Genomic DNA, 18,083 nt, shown 5'->3' with positions numbered 1-18,083 from the left:
AATACACAACCAATTACTATGAGCTTAAAACTATTACTGTGCACTCAAAGTAATGCCCCCGTCCAGTACCCTCACCATAGACAACAGAGAAGCATGCTGGGAAAAGTCTGCCTTTCTGATGCACCTATTCAACAGGGTTGCAGTCGAGAGCGCCGCAGACTCATCCAGACGAACAACAAGAGATATATGTCAGATAAAAAGGTCATTAGCATGTAAAGGATGAAAAATGTCCACCTGAAAAATTGCTGCATTAAATTGCTGCATATTTAAACCTTGTCTACTTGAATATTGTATTGAAATGGGTAAATTCTGATTAATGTAATGGAAAAATGAGTGTTGCAATGATTTATTGATCGTATAATTTTTATTGTTTAAATATAGACTTTAAGGTACAGTAGCAACTTTAATTGCATCAAAGATCTGATTTGCTGATCTGATTTTAATTTTTTTTTATATAAATTTTATGGCAACTGTGCATGAATTCATAGCTTTCACAGAGCAATAGTTGTATTTTCAACTATTCGTATTTTTTGCAAAGAATAAATATATAAAAGTAAATTAAGTAAAAGTAAAACAAGTCATTGAAAAAATAATATATTTAAAACTGTTAATTTAGACAAATATAAATATCAAATAAAAAAATATAAATAATAAATATGAATCAAATAGTCACAAATAAATAAACATTAAATGAAAAATATATTTTAAAATGAATATTTTCTGACAAATATAAATCGGATAACACACAAAAAAAAAGTGTAATATAAAGAAATCTGGAAGAGAGTAGTAGTAAAAATCCAAAATAAATGTAAAAAAACAAGAATGTTTATGTGTGTGTGTGTGTATATATATATATATATAAAATTCATAGTAAGAGAGAGTAATAGCATGTCTAAAAGACACCAACAATGAATTGATGTTTTACTCTGAGACAACCCGAGTCTAGTTATATTCAGTACGTGAAGCTTATGCTGTGAATAGGATCGAGTGGGATTTCAAGTTTATCATACTGAAGGCAAAGCATTTACGCTGATAACTGATATAAGAGCAGCCGTCGTGGCAGGCAGCCAACCACAAGCCAATGCACACTGTTCACACCACCACTAACAAGAGATTGAGTGAAGCGAGAGATGGAGATAGAGTAGCAGAGGACACTAAGTCTGTGTGCGATCGGTGCATGCTGAAAAAAACAAACACTAAATGGTTTAAATACTGTCAAGCTGCGGTTCTCACTCTGTCTGTCACTGACTAATTATTCAGCATTGTGTAACCCATGAGGAAAGGTCATCAGAAACTGTCAGTCTAAGAGCCAAATACTAATGATCTGTCTATTTAGCATCTGCTGGCATTGATTTTGCTTTGACAGACTCTGAATTTACATCTCGCAATTCTGAGTTTATAAAAGTCTGAGTTGCAAGATGTAACCCACAATCGCCTTTTTCAGTTTGGTGGAAACAAGTTTTCATAACTAAAAATCAGTTCAAATTCAGGAACTCGTCTGAAATTTTAAGGGCATTGTCAGTTCAGCTGTGAATGATGCACAAGCACGTGATCAATCTGATTTATTATTTTTAATTAGACTTCTCTCTTAAAGAGAAACAGTGTTTTTTCATGCCCCATTGTCAGCAGAGAACAACATTCAGGCACCTGTCCCCGAGAGGCCTGTGAGAGGTCAATAGGTCAGATCACCTCATTCACAAGCTATATGGCACTTCCTAAGAGCCTCGGACTATTTATATGCACTCATCAATGGTTTCTGCAATGTTGATGGATTTTATGCATAATATGCAACATATTTCAAGACCATTTTTGCATATAAAACATTCATTCTCTTGGAGGTTTCTTCACGATTCCCTCTCTAAAAGCTGGCCGGGGATTTCTAACCTTCCCTTTGTTGGAAGCTCCTCTAAATTCTGCTGAAGACGATCCAACCCGGAGCGAATTATTGTACGTATTTCTGGTCTGAGCTCACGTCCCTGCAGAGAGGAAGTTGCAACATCCTTAAAGAGAGATTACCAAAGCCTCTTTTCCAGCAATCTTCAAAAGACGTCATCTTTGAAGACAAAACTACTTTTTTCACACAGGACATTCCCACGTATCGTGCGCATGTTCAGAATTCAGATACATAATGGTTAAAAAGTATTTGTGAAATCATGTGCAGTTCTATACTGACCATACTGTATGAGCTAAGAAGCTGCTGGTCATCGTTACGAATTAATAAGTCAATTAGCAAACACAAAAAGTCATCGAGAGCCAACAGCAGAGGCCGAGGACAATCACAGGTGTCCCTTTACTTCTCAGCTTGCCACGGGTTTGATTTATGGATGCTTGATTTCTCGGTTAAACAAATTGCTAATAGAGCGGCGGCTCGTGAAAAATGGCCTTCAGGTAATTATGTGTGACAGGGAGAGGTCTCTTATTAAAGGGAGTTTTATCATGAAGCGTCACTGTGTTCTTCACAGCAAGACTCAAGCTGAGAAAATTGAAAGCAAGAAGGAGATTTGAATGCATATGTTATTAGTTGGGATATTGCAGCAGCAACGATAAAACAATATCGTCTCGAATGCAGTGTGTAACCTTGAATTACAGTGAAATACAGATGAGGATAAAATAATTTAATCAAAATGAAATATTGAAACAAATCTAAGATGTAAAAAACAAATGCATTTTACACAGTAGACAATATACAAAAAAAATTTTTTTAATTGCTAGTATATTTCACAAATAATTACAAAGGAACGCAAGTAACATTGATTTAAACATGAAATTTTGAAGTAGAAAGACTGGAAGTGTATTTTCTTGTAAAAAGTACTACTTAAAAAAAATGTCAGGTTTAAATCAAGTGTTACTTGCAATTTTATGTACTTATTTGTGAAATTTACTGGCAATTTCTATTGTGACGGCAAACATTTCATTGGAAGTTTATTGGAGAAAGCTGGTTTTCTCAAACAAATCCTATTTGAAACTCGCCTGTTATGCTACAAACTAAAAAATTACTAATAATACCAAACAGAAATGGTAAAAAATAAAGATTACTGGGGTATGTTTTCAAGAAAATACCATTTCAGGTTTTTTACTTCAAAAATGCATGTTTAATTCCGCGTGTTACTTGCAGTTTATTTGTAAATTCAAAATTCTATTTCAAAATTTATTATTTTCACAATTTCTTTATAAGTGAGCTTCACTAGTAACTCCAACAGCAATTATTTTGTATACTGCACGAGCAAATAGAATTGCATTGGTTGCCTTAGCTAGCACACACTATTAAATATGCACAAGTCTAGAGATAAACAGCTAGCTAAATATTACTTCTGCTTTTTCGGTCATTGAAACAAACTATTTGAACAAAATGACTCGCTAAATTGACTCACCAAAGCTAGCATGTGATTACAGCTTCAGCTTGTTTATTTAACTAAACAATGCAATTTAAAACAAAATACAATAGAAATACAATACAACGCACAAAAATGCAATGTTCACACCTTTACTTGATAAAAAAATAGACCTATTACTGGAAAGCTATGGTACTTGGAAAACAGCTATGCTACTAAAGAAAGCAGCATGGCTTCCACTAGCTCTTTTAGCTTGATAAACAAACTCTAGATGATATAAGGACAATGTTTTTGCACATGCAGCTAGTTACATACGCATAAGGCAGTGTGCTTCACCCATTCACTACAACTATCCTCCGTCTCTCATTAACTGCCAGAAGCACCTCAACAACCTCCGGATCCATGTGAAAGCAAACTCTAATTAAAACTAGTAGACGAGAGTCTTTCAGAGGCGTCTGAGCTCTAATTACAGGGCCAAATATGAGGCTGATGGGAAAGCATGCAGTATTGATAAAACAGCCACACTGCTCTCTATCCAGCACTGTTCTAAAAATGCCATTTCTTTTATTCCCAAATTATAAAGTGATGCAGTGATGATGAAACAGAAAAGCAACAAAATCTGACTTTTAATATTAAGGTGAGTAATTATTTTCTATACCGACTGTTCATATATATATATATATATATATATATATATATATATATATCATCAGAAGCAAAACGTGGGCCATAAATAAGGCTTCCGTGATTTTAACATCTCTACCATTAAGCTTCCTACAACTCTTTCAGTCTTTATTTTTTAAACCTTTTACTTAGGGTTTGAGTTAGAATCGAGTAGAATACTAAAAATCCGGCAACTCTGATTGGGTGGACCATCCTCATCCTTTGCCCTTAAATGGCAAAACAGGAAAACACAGGAAAACAAAAAGCCATTTCAGCCCTGCAACTCCATTTCAGTCTTTTTTTTTCTTCTTCAGGATTGTGTATGTGCTCAAGTGGAGCTGAAATGCTGCGGTGGGCACCGGGCACCTTGGGAAATGTGCAAATTAAAGTCAAGGGGTGACGCAAGTGGTCAAGTGAATGGAGATTATGTGCCTCCATCAAACTGCAAATAAAACACACCCGCACACTTCTTCCTCCTCCTCCTCCTGTGACAAACTCTCATCTCGTCCCTGTGCATGAATAATTCACTCAGATACTCCGAAAGGAAGTGCTATTAAAATTACATGGTACCAGGGAGAAGCAGATTAAATATTCCTACCTTCCCTTTCTTCTCCGTGTCCTGTAGCTCTGAATTGCACGATTAAAGCAGTCTGTTTGAGTTTTCTTCACCCCTTCTACACATTAGCGAACGACATGATATCCAGCTGCAGTAAGCATTGACTCTCAGCATTCTGGAATATGTTCTCATTAATATATTTCTGAGTGAAGAAAAAGCAGGTCAAATATCCTCAAAGCCCTAAAACAAAAAACAAGATGTGTCCGGACACTTGTGGAAAGATCAATAGTCTGTAGTCACAGAAGCATGGTTTGCTAATCAGAGGCAGGTGGTGTTCACAGGAGAAGGACGTTTTCATTCTAGAGAGCGTTTGATTGGTTAACATTTTGGCCAGTGGACAAACGTGCAAAAAAAAAAAAAAAGAAATACAGCTAAATAGAAATATTTAAAAATTATAATAAAATGCACGTGTCAAAATTCTGATGCAGAAGCGTTAATATTCTGTGATGCTACTTTGAAATGATATGTATCGTGAAAAGTGCTATACAAATAAATGTGAATTTGTCATGGCACCGAACTCAAAATACAACTTTGAATACTAAAATTACTACAGATAAAAATTAAAAGCTTTAAAAAGTAAAGTAAAAAAGAAACCTGAAAATAAAAGCGTACTCAAAATATTCATAAATATGACAAAAGCACATAAATATTACTAAAATAACACTGTTAAGTTCGGTATACTCATATAACATTCATTGTGACACAGATGGCACAGTTTCCTGCGGATGAACTGTTAGTAATTCATAAAACAAAGGTGCAGAACTCACATTCATGAAATAAACACAGTCCTGCACTTGAACTGTAAAAACCATCGCTTCTCGGCTGACGAGCTCAGCTCACTCCTGTGTCAGAGAGAAAGACGTCTGTAGATCTGTAATGCACATTGGCACTGCCAGTGAACATTTCATGCCTTAATTAGACACTGAAAGCCTCCTGAGGGACTCCAGCTCGAAATCTCAGAGGAGGTGGTCGACGGTGTCTTTTATTAATAATATCACTGGCCTAATAAAGTGTGCAATGCTTTCCCGGTGACTGACACCTCCTCCAATCCTGATCAGGGCGAGACGGCACGGACCGTCAGGTGACACAAACGCCTGTCGCTGTCACCTAAACACCCGGACGACGCTGACAGAGAGACGGAGGACGAAAGAGAATGAGCAGCAGACACACATTAGCATTCAGGTGAAGCAGAGAGGAGGTAAAAAGGAGAAAAGTGCTGCAGTGATGACGTATTTTTAGAAGTTCGCATCAAAAAAAACAACAACATAGAATTGGGTTGTGGATTATTGCAGAAACTAAGCTCTTCGACCAATTAAAGTTTATGATTCATACACGTTTCGGTTGTCATGATAATCTGCACAAATGAGGTCGCCTTATGAACCTGAAATTTTTATAAACCCAGGGTTAATTTAGTTAACAAAAATGTTGTTTAACTTGACATTAAAAGTGAAATAAAAATTTATAATAAAAAAACGACACAAATACAAAACTATTATTTATTTATATATATATATATATATATATATATATATATATATATATATATATATATATATATATATATATATATATATATATATATAAACAAAAAAAAACTGAAATTAAGCTTTATGATTAAGACAATAACAAATATCTGCCAATGGAGTAAAATAAATTAAATAAACTTGCTTCCATCTGTATTAAGTTTATTTTTCTAACCCAAATATATTTTTTTGGTTCTTTGAAAAATAAACTGGCACAATTGATAACTTAATTACTTTGATATATTTATTATTATTATTATAAAAAAAGACTTTATCTTAAGTAATTTTGCTTCTTTAATAAATGTTTCTTGTTTTAAGAATGTTCATACATTTACCGTATACAATTTTATACATTATGTTTATGTTTATTTTTGGACTTTTTATTTAAAAAACAAAAAGGTTCTATCTACACAGTCGAATTTAATGCAAAAACTTTGAAGCTCAAGATCTGAAAACGGCTCGGAATGCAGACAGAAGCTTAAAATTCCAAGCGGACAACTTGTTAGCAATCACCTTTTACAAAACAAAAGTGAAAACACACTGATTTTTTTTTTTTTTTTTTTGTAGAATAAAATGTGAAAATATCTTGAGCTTGTTTTCAGCACAGACTTTAGGATGATGGAACCAGAAGTGCTAAATACTCCTTTCAGGCTTTTGGCCTGCAAAAATAACTCATCCCAGCAAAAAAAAAATGAATAAGGCAAAAAGCAAGTCGAGATGAGGATTGTACACCGGCCCAAATCCTCAACTGCTCGGCCACACGACTCGATACGAGCGCTGCTGTAAATCACCCGAAATCCCACAACAGCAAGAAAAGCAATTAAACATTTACAGGACAAAAAAGTTCTACGCCTGCTAAAGGATGCACACAGATTTCAATCGCGCACACTGTGAAGTTTAGCCTGACCTATAAAGCAAAAATAAGAGCACGGTCCAGCCTATTCCATCTACAAATCACCACTCTGTCAATGGGAGAGGTGTTGTTTACCAGCAGTCTCTTGAGGACATGAAGAAGCAGCTTCCTTCACTCTCCGTCACCGAGTCATTTTCAGCCAGGCACCAGATTTCACACTCATCTGCTTCGTCCCAGTGGGCTTTACTGTGGGCAGCTCAGACGCTACGCTAGCAGTCACAACACACTCCAGAGTGCTCCAGATTCACTGCTACAAATGGACATCCAAGTACAAACAATGGCGACTAAAATAGCAGCACTTCAACTGAGTAATGCATGTGTTTGGTTTTTGTGTGTGTGCAAGCATTTTATTCTTGTATCTATTGCTCAACATTGTAATATATATTTATATATTGTCCATACTGAGAAAGAAATGGAGGATTGTACGATCTATAAAATGGAGAAGCTGAATTGTGCTTCTCACTCTCACTGAGAAAATGAATTTAAATTAGATTCAAACTTGCAATCAACCAATCACAGAATTAGAACGAATCAGATTTTATGATATTGACCAATCACGACACAGCAATAAAGAGACCACCAAACAGAGCAAAAGCTTATTTTTATTTATAAATGTTTGACAGCTGTTATATAAAAAAAACATGATTTTTTCTCTTCATATACATGCTACTTTATACAAAGTAAAATAAAACAATCAAATATGAAAAAACAAGCTAAAACTATACAAATAAATGTTTTAAATATATTCATTTTTAACACCTGTTTTAGGAGTAGAATAAATCATTCAAACACGTAAACAATAAGGAAAATCAAAAAAATATATAATTTCATATAAAAAAAGGAGAAAAAAATTAAATACTGAATACTATATAAAGCATAATCGTATAAGATGTAATATAAGATTTGTCATACATGTACTTCTATATGTCCTATTTATGTATTCCACTATAAATTATTTGGTAATCCATAGTTTTTTCTTGCAAAACCTTAAAATTACAGTATTTTACATTTTAAAAATACATATAATGTGGTGTTACACCATTTACAATATTTTAGCATATACTGTACAGTAAGATAACTTATAGTTAACACTTCTTTCTTTTCTTTTTTTTTTAAAGTTAAAGCATTTTATAGTATTTTTCATTACAAATGAGTGATTTTTACTGTCAGATCTGCAATCTAAGAGAAACAGTTTGCACACTTTATTTCTATTTATTATGCATTATTACACGGCTCTGTGGAATACTTGATTCTGATTGGTCAGTCGCGACATTCCAAGGTCTCTTATTCCTCGATAACAACCGGTTTAAACTGTTAACACAGACTCATCCGGATAACTGAAGTCTGCGCTATACTCTTGCTAGAAACAGTTTTTCTTAATGAAAGCTTTGCATTGGTTAGCTAATAAAATATTAAAACTCGATTCAGTATTATGTGTTCAATTATTTAATTATGTCATCCCATTGCTCTCTCGTTTCATAAAACGCAGCTGTGGCCATAATTATTAATGTGGTGAAATGTTGTGTAATAAGTGGTTTAACTGGATCATATCCCTTAAATGTCCTTCTAGTCTGAACTTGCGGTTTGCTTGCGTTCACAGAAGCTTTGCATTAAAATATCACAACTCAAATCAATATTTCATGTCTAATTATTTACTTAAGTGACTAGTAGCCGTGTAAAAAGCGCAAAAATGTGCATCCAGACATTTGTTATCGCTGAATAACACCCTTCAGGGTGATACAGTCTGCAATAATAACTGTCTGGATGCTCATTATAAGCTGTTCTGAAATGTATATTTTTTATTTAATTCCATTGACTCCTCACACTGTTTTTGGAAGCCTTTTATTGTTCTAATCTTTACCAGGAAGGAGATTTAGAGGCCAGAACTTTACCTGCATAAACCTGTGTTATAGCCCGTAATTGTGTGTGTGTTGTGTCTGATGAGATCTCTCCAGCTCGCTGTCGGTTTTGTGCTCGAGTCCATTATCAATCACACTCTTAATTCTCCTCATGGAGGAAATCAACGGCCAGAATCATTAAGTGGCACCCATGGCCTCTCGCCCACTCGTCCTCGCTCTCATCCTCACGAGGTTTCCACCCCAACAAAGCATCTGAGAGCCGACGCTCTTCACCCTGAACCCGTGTGCCTCAGGCTGTGTCTGAGAACGAAGTCCCTGAGGGCCCACGAGTACGTTTATCCATAAGACCGAGGCAGTATGGCATTAAATGCTGCACAACGATAGAAATATCAACTCTTACACTCTTAAATATAATACAGCTTCAAAAAGGTAAAGCCATAGAAGAACCATTTTAGGTTCCACAAAGATTTCAGTGAACAGTTCATAAAAGAACCGGCTCTTAAAAGAACAATTTAATAATCTAAAGAACCATTTTTCAATATAAATACGCTTTTGTGGAACAGAAAGATTCTTTCGGTCATTGACGGTTCCATGAATAACTTTATAATCCATAGAACCTTTACATTCCACAAAAGATTATTATAATAAAAGAAAAAAAAGAAAACGTTCTTTAGATTATTACAATGGTCTTCACAATACGAAAAACTTGTTTCTTTCAGGAACTGTTCCCTGAAAGGTTCTTTGAAGAACCAAAAATGGTTCTTCAATGGCATAAGTGCAAAAACTCCAATTCCAAACCTTAATTTTTTACAAGTGTTGGATGTAAGAGGTTCTTCAAGGAACCATCAATGCAAATTAAGAATGTTTATTTTTGAAAAGTAAAGAACCACTTTTGGCTCCTCAAAGAACCTTCCAGTAAACAGTTCTTAAAAGAACCATTTCTCCTAGTGTGAAGAGCTTTTTAATAATCAAAATAGCCATTTTCCACTATTAAGAACCTTTTGTTCAACAGAAAGGTTCTATGGACGTTAGGGAACCATTTTTGGTTCCTAAAGCTATTTTTTCCCCCTCACTATAAAGAACCTTTTGTGCAATGAAACGCTTCCATGGATGTTCTTCATGGAATCATAGATGGCAATAAAGAGCCTTTATAATTAAGAGTGTAGTGTTTTGAATAGAGAGAAAATAATGCTACAAACCAACTTTCATTTGTGAAGTTCACTTTATTATTTGAAAATAGGCATTACTACATGCTAATGAATACATTTTCTCATTTAATTTCCAGCACTATATATATAGAGTAAGAGGTGGTTTGAGCAAAGAAAATGCAATTCAATAGATTTAGGAAGGTGCAAAGGTTTATTTGCTTCATGCAAGGATTTTCAGCATGCAAGAAAACCCATCTGCTGAAATTAACTTAAGAGCACTGGTTCAATAAGAGAATTAAAAAAACTTCATGAAAATGCCAACTTCATTACACAATCCATTATAGCGCAGTGCCAGGCGAATGATTTATGCCGTTGCACATTTTGTGGTCTAAATAAGCCATGGAAGAGCGCGGTTGATTCTGACCTTTACATAAACACACAGAGACTAACGATAACGGTCTCGCTGACTCAACACAACATAATGTGCATCTGTTGGTTAATTACATTTTAATCTAATTGTTGTCTTTCTAGAGTAATGAAGCACAAAATCGATTCATAATTCACAGGCTGTTCTCGTTGAAATGCGACACATTAGTCTTTCTCTTTAACTTCAAACTGAGATGCAGAGCGAAATTATAAAAAAACATTTACACTCGCCAATTTAGCTCTCGGCATGACTCTGGCGTGATTTTACCTTTGTTCTCTTACAAGTAAAATCTGCCGTGGCTGAATGGACAGGGCGACATGTAGCTACTGGATAAACAAGTAATCTCAATGCCTGCGGCTTGTCATTGAATCAAGCTTTCAGAAGCATAAAGGTCGGTGTGTTTCATTTCAACACAATTATGACTGACGCTTTATTGATTCAGACGTATTTTGCACATCACCGTCAAAAACCATCCAGAGCCCTTTTACTCACAGCTAAGATAAAGCACTGAAGTGCGTCTCATGAAAGTCATGTATCTGTTATAATAGAGTGTGCTATTTGCAAAAACTAAACAATAATGTTGGGATAACTACAAGGTTTGAGAAGTAAATCAGTAAATCAACAACAAAGTTTTTCCTTCTTTCTCGGAAAATCCACACACAAAACAGCAATGCTGCACATTTAATAACTTCATAAAATGTGCATTTCCTCAATAAAAGGACTTTGTTTACATGAACTTACATGGAAACTCCAGTTACAACACAACCTCTATTCTCAGCAGCTTTTTGTATTACAAATAAATGATCGCAACAGTCAGAACGAAATCATTATTATTTAAGTTGTTCTTGAAAGAGTTCAATCTGAATGCACAATGAATGCCGAGTGTTGGGGCCTGAACTCATGAATATGCATGTCGATTGTTTAGCAATGAATGCAATATTGCTACATATTGTTAAATAAATAAGAACAGGCAGCAGTGAAACGCAGTCGCACACCCACCCAAGGTTTATCAAAGCCACAACAAGCATCTTAATTTGCAACCAAACCCACCGGCATTGATGGAAGTGTTGGGATCTGCGCCAAAACCTAGTAAACCTAGTGATTTTATAGACATCGTAAGTCATAAAATGTATCTTCTTTTGCCAGTTTAGAAAGCAGCTTTCAAGTACTTCCTGTTGATAATGCATTGCACATTGACAATTTTACTCAATATCCATGTTTTGTGCATTTAACTCATTCTGTTTTTATCACATTATTAGTTTAGCATTCTAGCAAAGTTGTGCTATCTAAATTTAAATGTATGCATTTATCAGACGCTTTTATCCAAAGCGACTTACAGTGCATTCATGCTTTCAATTTTTACCTATCATGTGTTCCTAGGGAATCGAACCCCCAACCTAGTGATTTCATAGACATCGTAAGTCTTGAAATGTATCTTCTTTTGCCAGTTTAAAAAGCAGCTTTTCAAGTACTTCCTGTTGATAATGCATTGCACATTGACAATTTTACTCAATATCCATGTTTTGTGCATTTAACTCATTTAGGTTTTTATCACATTATTAGTTTAGCGTTCTAGCAAAGTTGTGCTATTTGTGTGCCAATGCACTTCAGATCAGAAGATTATGTGAGGTGGCTGCCTTCGAAGACAGCCAGGTGATAGAAATCAAGGCATCTTACTGAATTTTAAAGTGCATATATTACAGTATTATGCATGTGCAAGTATGAGCTCTTGCTCTTTCACTCTGCCATGCACCAAATGGGGCCACTTCATAGTCCTCAGAAATCTCATGTGGTAAGACCCCACCTGCAGGGTTGCCCTGATGAATCACCTCCCCAATGAATTGCATCTGAATTGCACCTGCAGTGCGCTGGGACTGTCAGAGGAACGCAAGTCAGGTGGCCCTCTCCTCGCCAAGCATGCTAATGTTGTAGTGATTACCTAAACAGGAGTTCGGCAGGGGAACTCCATCTGTCCCATTCAGAATCACTATGCACTGGCATCAGCCCCTGTTCAAGGTGACACTCTCGGCCATCGTGAATGTCTCATATATTGTCTTTCACATACATACAAGTGTTTTCAGTGGCTAATTGTATGACAGCAGCTAAACATACTGTAGGCACGCTTATCAAGAGCAATGCATTTTAAACAAGAAACCTCAATTTCGACACAATTTTGGAACATAGGCATGAAAAGTAGCCTGTTTACAGTTTTTATTTTATTATCATTTATTAGTTAGTGATTTAGAAAACCGTTCTATCTAAATCCACTTGCTAATGTAGAAAAAACACAACATTTCAATCTGTAACAATACTCATATATGCAAAGGTCATTTTCATCTGTGCTAAAAAAATGCATTTTCATTTAAACGGTTTCAGATATTGAGACTTCCTCAACATTGATCCTTGTATAAATGGTCTGATCTTCTGACACTCTCGCAGTAGAAAAATGAATGCCGTTTGCGATGCCAAGTGTCAGACTTCTTCTACTTTCAAATGAGCCACAGTCCATAACTCTAGAAACTATCTAGTCTTGCAAGCAAATAAATTTGCAGCCAATGCTTCTGAACATTCGAAAAACGCCAAAGGGATAAGAGCACAGATTCTCATAAATAATAATGAGCCACTGTTGATATATAGGAAAATTATGGCAGTAAGCCACGTTACATCCAATAGCGTTCACCCCAGTGCTCTTTTTGTATTTAACAGCATAGAATTTCATAGGCCTTCAAGTGGCGTTTTTCTTGAAACCAAGCACATTCTCAGCCACATGCACATTTACTTGCTCAACACCCAAGACATTGTCTCTTCTAATCGTGATTGCTTCCTGATCTCAAAGTCTGACAGCTGACATGGCGTTACAAGAAAAAGATCTGTGCTTGCATTATAGGACATGCGTCATTTACTGCGGCTGAGTCGTGCGGCACAACGTGTCTACATCAATCAGTCAAACGATGGTCAGCTAATGAGTGTGGCATAAACAGCACAGAGTTTCATTAACATTGTGTGGTTAATTGGCACAGGACGGCTGAGAGTTGTCGGCAGGAAGTGTTATTAATACCCCTTATTAAATATGACTGTGTAAAAATATATTGTTGTCAAGAGTACACTTACGCTTCAGTCTACAGACATGTATACAACACACTATACGCAGCCCATTCCTATAGGATTCTTAGAATCTCCTAGAGGCAGTGTTATTTTGGAAAAGACTAGATTGTAACAGGTTGCAATCCCCCTCTGGGGAGCCCCCTGGTTCCCATAATTTCCACTGACAAGCATAGCAGAATGCAGGAGTTCACTTTTTTTATTTGCCCAGAAACCGATCTTCCTGCTGGGTAGGGAGACGTACATTTAGACTATAACAGAGTTTGGGCGGCATCATTCTCTGAAATCATCCCGCCTTGAGATTCTTGCAGGCCAACATGCACACACACTCTGTCACAACATATTTCAGACGGACTGTAGTTTGAGTTATGTGAGGTCAGCCGTGTTTACGAATACGGCAAAGAGCTACTGGAAAAGACTTACCAAGGGGACAATCTCACCTGGTAACCTTGGCTTAGGAATTAACTCAAGGATTCAAAGGCCATTAATTGCTTCTTGTGCCATTTTTACCAACAATCTTTTGGCTTCCAATCAAAATTTCTAACCACTACACTTCACTGCCATAATGACCCAAACTTGACAGATATGGGCTGGTCTTGACTGTAGGTTTCAATCTACAGCGCCCAAACAACTACACTGTAATATAACCACCTTTTTCACAACAGATACAGACTACGCCCCATTCACAGGGAAGACAAGACATGTTCAGGCCACTTATGAGACCCCTCGTTACCTTAAACAGTGTCATTACGTTTGCAGACTTGATGGAGACACATACACTGTGATCAAGGGCATAGGTTTGCATTTGACATTGGTGGGGACATAATGGCTGCCCGCACCCTACACTACACAACAACATTGACAAGAACCAGAGCATAACCCCCACCAACTCCTGATCCCAAGAAGGACAAGGTGAGCCTGCTTACCTTAAAAAGCCTCAAGATGTTGGCGACCATGATGGAGACCGAGCTGGCAGCTGCACCAATGACTCCAACGATTTTATCTGGCTTGGCAAATATGGGCTGGTCTCCGTTGGCACAGCGTACATCCGAACCATCGCGCTCAATGAGAGCTTGTACAAAGGTAAGCGACTGCTCCAGAGCATAGGTGTCCCGCGAGCAGGTGTCCAGGATACGGGCCCCCAGCGTCACGTTAGGCAGCAGCTCTGGGTCTTTGTTGATGAGGTCGATGGCAAACAGCATTGCCTCCAGTCTGTGAATCCCCTTCTCCTTCTTTAACTCCCCGCAGGGAATGCCACGCTCACCCCGGGAGTGAACCGGAAACAGGCCACCCAGGATGATGTCGCCATCCAGACGGATAGAGTGGGCATACTCAATGGGTGGTGTCTCCACCCGCTGGAGGGAGACTGGTAACCAGTTACAGAGGAAGAGGAGGAAATGGTATTGAGTCCGACTTAAGTGTACAAGATCCATATCCACAGGATCGTTGGCGAAAATGTGAGGAATCGTAAGTCTGAAAAATCCAGGTGGTGGGACTAAGTTCTAATGAGGGCGCAGGTGGACGGGAACATCCATGCCCATTTCAAAGCTGAAGTTGTGTCTTTTGACCATTTAGAGTGTGGCCGAAGGAATTTCTCATGGGGCAAAAGCATCGGGCGCACATGTTTTGTGACTGATAACAGGTGATATAAGGAGATGCAAAAACATCAGACGAGAAATAAACAAATGCCAGCTCCAAAACGCTCACATCTTCAGAAGCATCTAAAGAAAAGAAAACATTGTATGAGTGGCTACACAAAGAGAACATAAAACATGAATCAGACACAATATATGCAAGCAACAAAGCAAACCCATCAAACACATGGGCATCTTGACAGGGAGGAAATTACATCACAGTCGTTTGGAGCTCAGTGTGGTCTTTCACTTCTGCCTCACTGAAGAAAAAAAAAATCAAGGCCATCTTCTCTAACATTTGCATAGACAACCAAAAACATTTGGCAGTGAGAGGAAATGTGTCTATTTGCAGACAATAGAGCTGTTGGGTTGATTTTTACAGTTCAGCCTTGTGAATGACAGAAGGTAATCAAGGAGAGTTATGGAAAATTTATCTTAAAAATATATATATTATGATTATTTTTAATTTTATTTTTTTAGTCAGGCTGCACAAGATATGGAAATTTGGGCCAATGCAGATAGACAGTAATTATTTTAATGTTTTTACTGATATTATGATTATTACTATTATTACTATCAAAGGCATTTGAAATAACTTTATGGTTTTCAAATGAACATGTTATTTCTCTGTAGAAGTATATACTCTGTCTTTCCCTACATCAGTCCACATTTCTTTCTTTTTAGCCAAAACCTAAGCTCCAAAATATAGGCTGATAATTTGCACTGTTGTTGGCACCTGATCAAATACCTGGAACATTTCAGAGAGTCGAGACTGAGAGAACCACTCGTGAAACACCTCCACATCCCCACTCTCGACTGGAGAGCCATCGCTAGATTACGCGCAACGAGAGCGCAGTTACGCACGGCCTTGCGCTTCCGAGAGACACGTGCTAAGCAGTCTGCCGCCTCCGTGCGCCAAGAGCATCACTCTACAACGTAAAGGAAGTCCATTGCACACTTCCCAGTGTGATTCCGCTCCTCTGGTAAGCAACTAATGCCACTGAAATTCCTACACCACCCAACACTAAACACGCAGGACAGATCTCATCATCCCCGGATCTTATATTACCTTAAAAACAACATTTCCCACTCTATACATCTCTGAATTAGTCTGTTCTAGAACAATGACTCTCTTCTATTCTAAATGACTCCGTTCTGTTTCTGTTCTGTTGAATTCTATACGGCTCTATTCTAATGACTATTCCGTTGTTCTGCTCCATACATCTCCGGGGAAGACCAGTGCGCATTGGTTTCTCGAGTGCAGCGACAGCCTGTTTGAATCGAAATGCATTTGCATATATGATAGTATATGTGCATATAGTACATAATTGGATTTGTTTCAGCCTAATATTCTTCTCGTTTGCACGAATCAATCTCTATATGGGAGCTTGGGTCTTCCCTCTCTTCTGTCGTTATATCAGAAACAGATGGAGTTATTACCACGGCAGACGCAGTGTGTCCCATTTCTCTTTTTAATTTACACGAATCTGTATGTGTCAAGCAGAACCATCTTCTTCTGGAGATTCCATTATATTTCCACCAGGAGAACCGGTCTCAAAGGAATCCAGAGCTCTTTCTCTCTCATACAAATGTAGTTGAAACGTATGCTTCTCCAAGAACATACAGTCGCGTGCAATTTTATAGCATGTAAATGCAACTCCTGAGAAAGACACGTTTAAAAATTCACAGCCTACACATTAAGCACGCACATTTCTGCCTGATGATTCTGATTTATAAGACAAACTAAAACCCAATAGTCCATGTGTATGAATCAGCAACCATGCATGTGCATTTGCGCACATTCCTTTGATGCCATGCAATGCAATGCAATGATTCACATGCTGGCTTTTCAACACAGCATCTGCATTCTCGTTCAAATTCTTAGCTTAACTTAACTCGAAAAAAAATGTCTAATTAAAAGCGCAACTATTGTTTCTGAAAAAAATGAAGTGCATTTAAATCACTATTGTATTCATATAAAACACAAATTAGCTATACAGAAACGACTGCAACATTCTTTTAGGTTACACAATAAAACAGTTATCTTTTATCACTGATAGTTTTCGCACTCAAAAGATATTCATAAGCAGCATTTCAAGCCGTGTTTTATTTGATATTATAATACTTGCAGAATAAGAGTACAATTATAAAGCATACTAGCGTGGAGTGCAGGAGATGTGAGATCTTACCTTCTTTCTGCTCTCAGATGCTGGTTTGTGGTGCTGAAATGAACAGCGCATCCCCAAAATCCTCCCTGTGATTGTGATTGCTCTCTCACTCATACACTCTCTCTCTCTCCTCTCTCTCTCTCTTCCGTGCATCACATGCAATTTAAATGAAACATGCTCTCATTTCAGAAGGAAAATTCTCAGGAACGTTCAGGATTGATTAAGGGAGCACCCCCTCTCGTGCACAAAAATAGATGCAGAAGTGCAAGAATAAAGGAGAGAGGAAACGCAGGAATGTTATTTTGGATTTTGCATTAAAATAAATAGACCATCTGCCTCTAGAAACTGCATTAACAATTCGGTTTCGAATGCTAATTGAGTCAAGTATTACCGATTTATATTATCTTGTGTCATTTTACACGATATGTTTTTTGGATGTACAGTACTAATCCAGTTCAATGCATTAATTCAACGACTCTGAATGCAAACTATTATTAACAGTTCCTAGCACTTCTCTGCGCGTAATGTCAAATACTATTTATTCAATTATTATTTAGCCATATAGGATCAATCATCTGCTACTAACCAAAGTCAAATCTGAATAAACTGAACTTATAATTCCAAACAGTAAAACAGATTTTGGAGAATGTCAGATTTGGCTGTTATATACTTCGACAGCTGCTTTATTAATAGTGCAC

General features: G+C 37.1%; 1 protein-coding gene across 1 annotated transcript; it reads right to left on the bottom strand.

Annotated features, from left to right (window-relative positions):
• Positions 1 to 14,330: 14,330 nt before the first annotated feature.
• LOC113048659 (metabotropic glutamate receptor 8-like) lies at positions 14,331 to 17,494 on the bottom strand. The gene is made up of 3 exons (XM_026210516.1): positions 17,407 to 17,494; positions 14,510 to 15,304; positions 14,331 to 14,423 (listed from the first exon to the last, which is right to left on the bottom strand). Exons 2-3 carry the CDS (start codon positions 15,014 to 15,016, stop codon positions 14,331 to 14,333), a joined length of 600 nt encoding a protein of 199 aa, XP_026066301.1. The 5' UTR covers positions 15,017 to 15,304; positions 17,407 to 17,494.
• Positions 17,495 to 18,083: the final 589 nt, after the last annotated feature.

This window comes from Carassius auratus, chromosome 29 (assembly GCF_003368295.1).
Source record: "Carassius auratus strain Wakin chromosome 29, ASM336829v1, whole genome shotgun sequence".
Classification (NCBI taxonomy): Eukaryota; Metazoa; Chordata; class Actinopteri; order Cypriniformes; family Cyprinidae; genus Carassius; species Carassius auratus.
The sequence above is the reverse complement of the archived record's forward strand: the minus strand, read 5'-3'. Positions and strand labels throughout refer to the sequence as shown.

Excerpts from the sequence above, each read along its gene's own strand:
- LOC113048659 (XM_026210516.1), bottom strand. The coding sequence starts at position 15,016 with ATGGATCTTGTACACTTAAGTCGGACTCAATACCATTTCCTCCTCTTC. Across the intron at positions 14,424-14,509 it reads ACATCTTGAGGCTTTTTAAG|GGTGCGGGCAGCCATTATGT; the intron begins GTAAGCAGGCTC and ends TGTGTAGTGTAG.